The sequence below is a fragment of the Rasamsonia emersonii genome (genome assembly GCF_000968595.1).
Source record: "Rasamsonia emersonii CBS 393.64 chromosome Unknown ctg1118621762353, whole genome shotgun sequence".
In the NCBI taxonomy this organism is placed as follows: Eukaryota; Fungi; Ascomycota; class Eurotiomycetes; order Eurotiales; family Trichocomaceae; genus Rasamsonia; species Rasamsonia emersonii.
The window spans coordinates 1-1,304 of NW_013562573.1; the positions used below are offsets into that span (position 1 = coordinate 1).

The 1,304-nt window shown below is 41.3% G+C and overlaps 2 protein-coding genes across 2 annotated transcripts; both read left to right on the forward strand.

Annotated features, from left to right (window-relative positions):
- Positions 1 to 257: 257 nt before the first annotated feature.
- On the forward strand, positions 258 to 692 carry T310_10044 (uncharacterized protein; the record flags this gene model as incomplete). Its single annotated transcript, XM_013467524.1, has 1 exon — positions 258 to 692. A coding segment is annotated over one exon (435 nt), but the record flags the coding sequence as incomplete, so codon positions are not given.
- Positions 693 to 856: 164 nt separating this feature from the next.
- Positions 857 to 1,222, forward strand: T310_10045 (uncharacterized protein; the record flags this gene model as incomplete). The annotated part of the gene is made up of 1 exon (XM_013467525.1): positions 857 to 1,222. A coding segment is annotated over one exon (366 nt), but the record flags the coding sequence as incomplete, so codon positions are not given.
- Between the last annotated feature and the right edge of the window lie 82 nt (positions 1,223 to 1,304).

The following is a 1,304-nucleotide window of genomic DNA, read 5'->3' on the forward strand; positions in this document are numbered from 1 at the left end:
TTTATTGCACTTTATCAACGCACCACGCCATGGCTGATATATCAAAAGAAGGACGTATGCAATTGGCACTTGATGCCTATAAGAAAGGCCTTTTTTCATCAAAAACCGCAGCTGCTAAAGCTTTTGACGTGCCTCCAAGGACCTTTATGACATGTGTCAATGGGACTACTTCTCGCAAAGATTCAACAGCAAATTGTCGCAAATTGACAGATACTGAAGAAACTACGCTTTCAGCATGGATTCTTGATATGGACTGACGTGGCTTACCTCCACAAATATCAACAGTATGCTATCTGGCACAGTTATTGCTTTCTGCGCGGTTATCTTCATCAGAAGCTTCTGTTGGAGAGAAATGGGTGAACCAGTTTATCAAGCGCCATAAAGAACTTTGCTCCAAATACAGCCAAAAGTATGATTATCAACAAGCCAAATGTGAAGATCCAGAGCTTATCAAGGGGTGGTTTAAACGGTTTCATGATACTATTCAAAAGTATGGGATCGTGGAGCAAGATATCTACAACATGGATGAAACTGGCTTCCAAATGGGTGTGATATCAACTGCCAAAGTTATCTGCAGATCAGAAACAAGAGAGAGTCATGCAAAGATTATACAACCTGGGAATCATGAATGGGTTACTGCAATTGTAGCAGTAAATGCAATGGATGGGCCTTACCTCCGCAGATTATTCTAGCTGCAAAGAACCATCAATCTCAATGGTATAAGGTTGTCCCAAAGGATACTGAATCAGCATTAGTAAGAATGGCTGGACAAATGATGAATTAGGCTTTGAATGGCTTCAGGAAATGTTTGAGAAGCATACAGCTTCCCAAACTATTGGGAGATATCGCCTGTTGATTCTGGATGGTCACAGCAGTCATGCTACAGCAGAATTTGACAAGTTCTATACAGAAAGGAATATTATTCCTTTATATGCCACCACATTTGTCCCATCTGCTTCAACCACTTGATGTGAGCTGCTTCTCACCATTAAAGTGCCTATATGGCCAGAAGACTGAGGAGGTGATGCAAAACAGAATCCATTCTGTGGATAAGGAAGACTTCCTATATCTCTATCCTACAGTCCATCAACATGCTTTACCATCAAATATTCGAAGCGGATTTGCAGCAACTGGCCTAGTTCCATTATCACCAGAAAGAGTGCTTTCAAAGCTTCATATCCAGCTAAAGACACCAACACCACCGGTGATCTACAGCACATAGCAATCAATCTTTTAATGGCCCAGGCAAGACACCAGCTAATATGCATCAACTGGAGCAGCAAAAGAACAAATTCAACATCTCT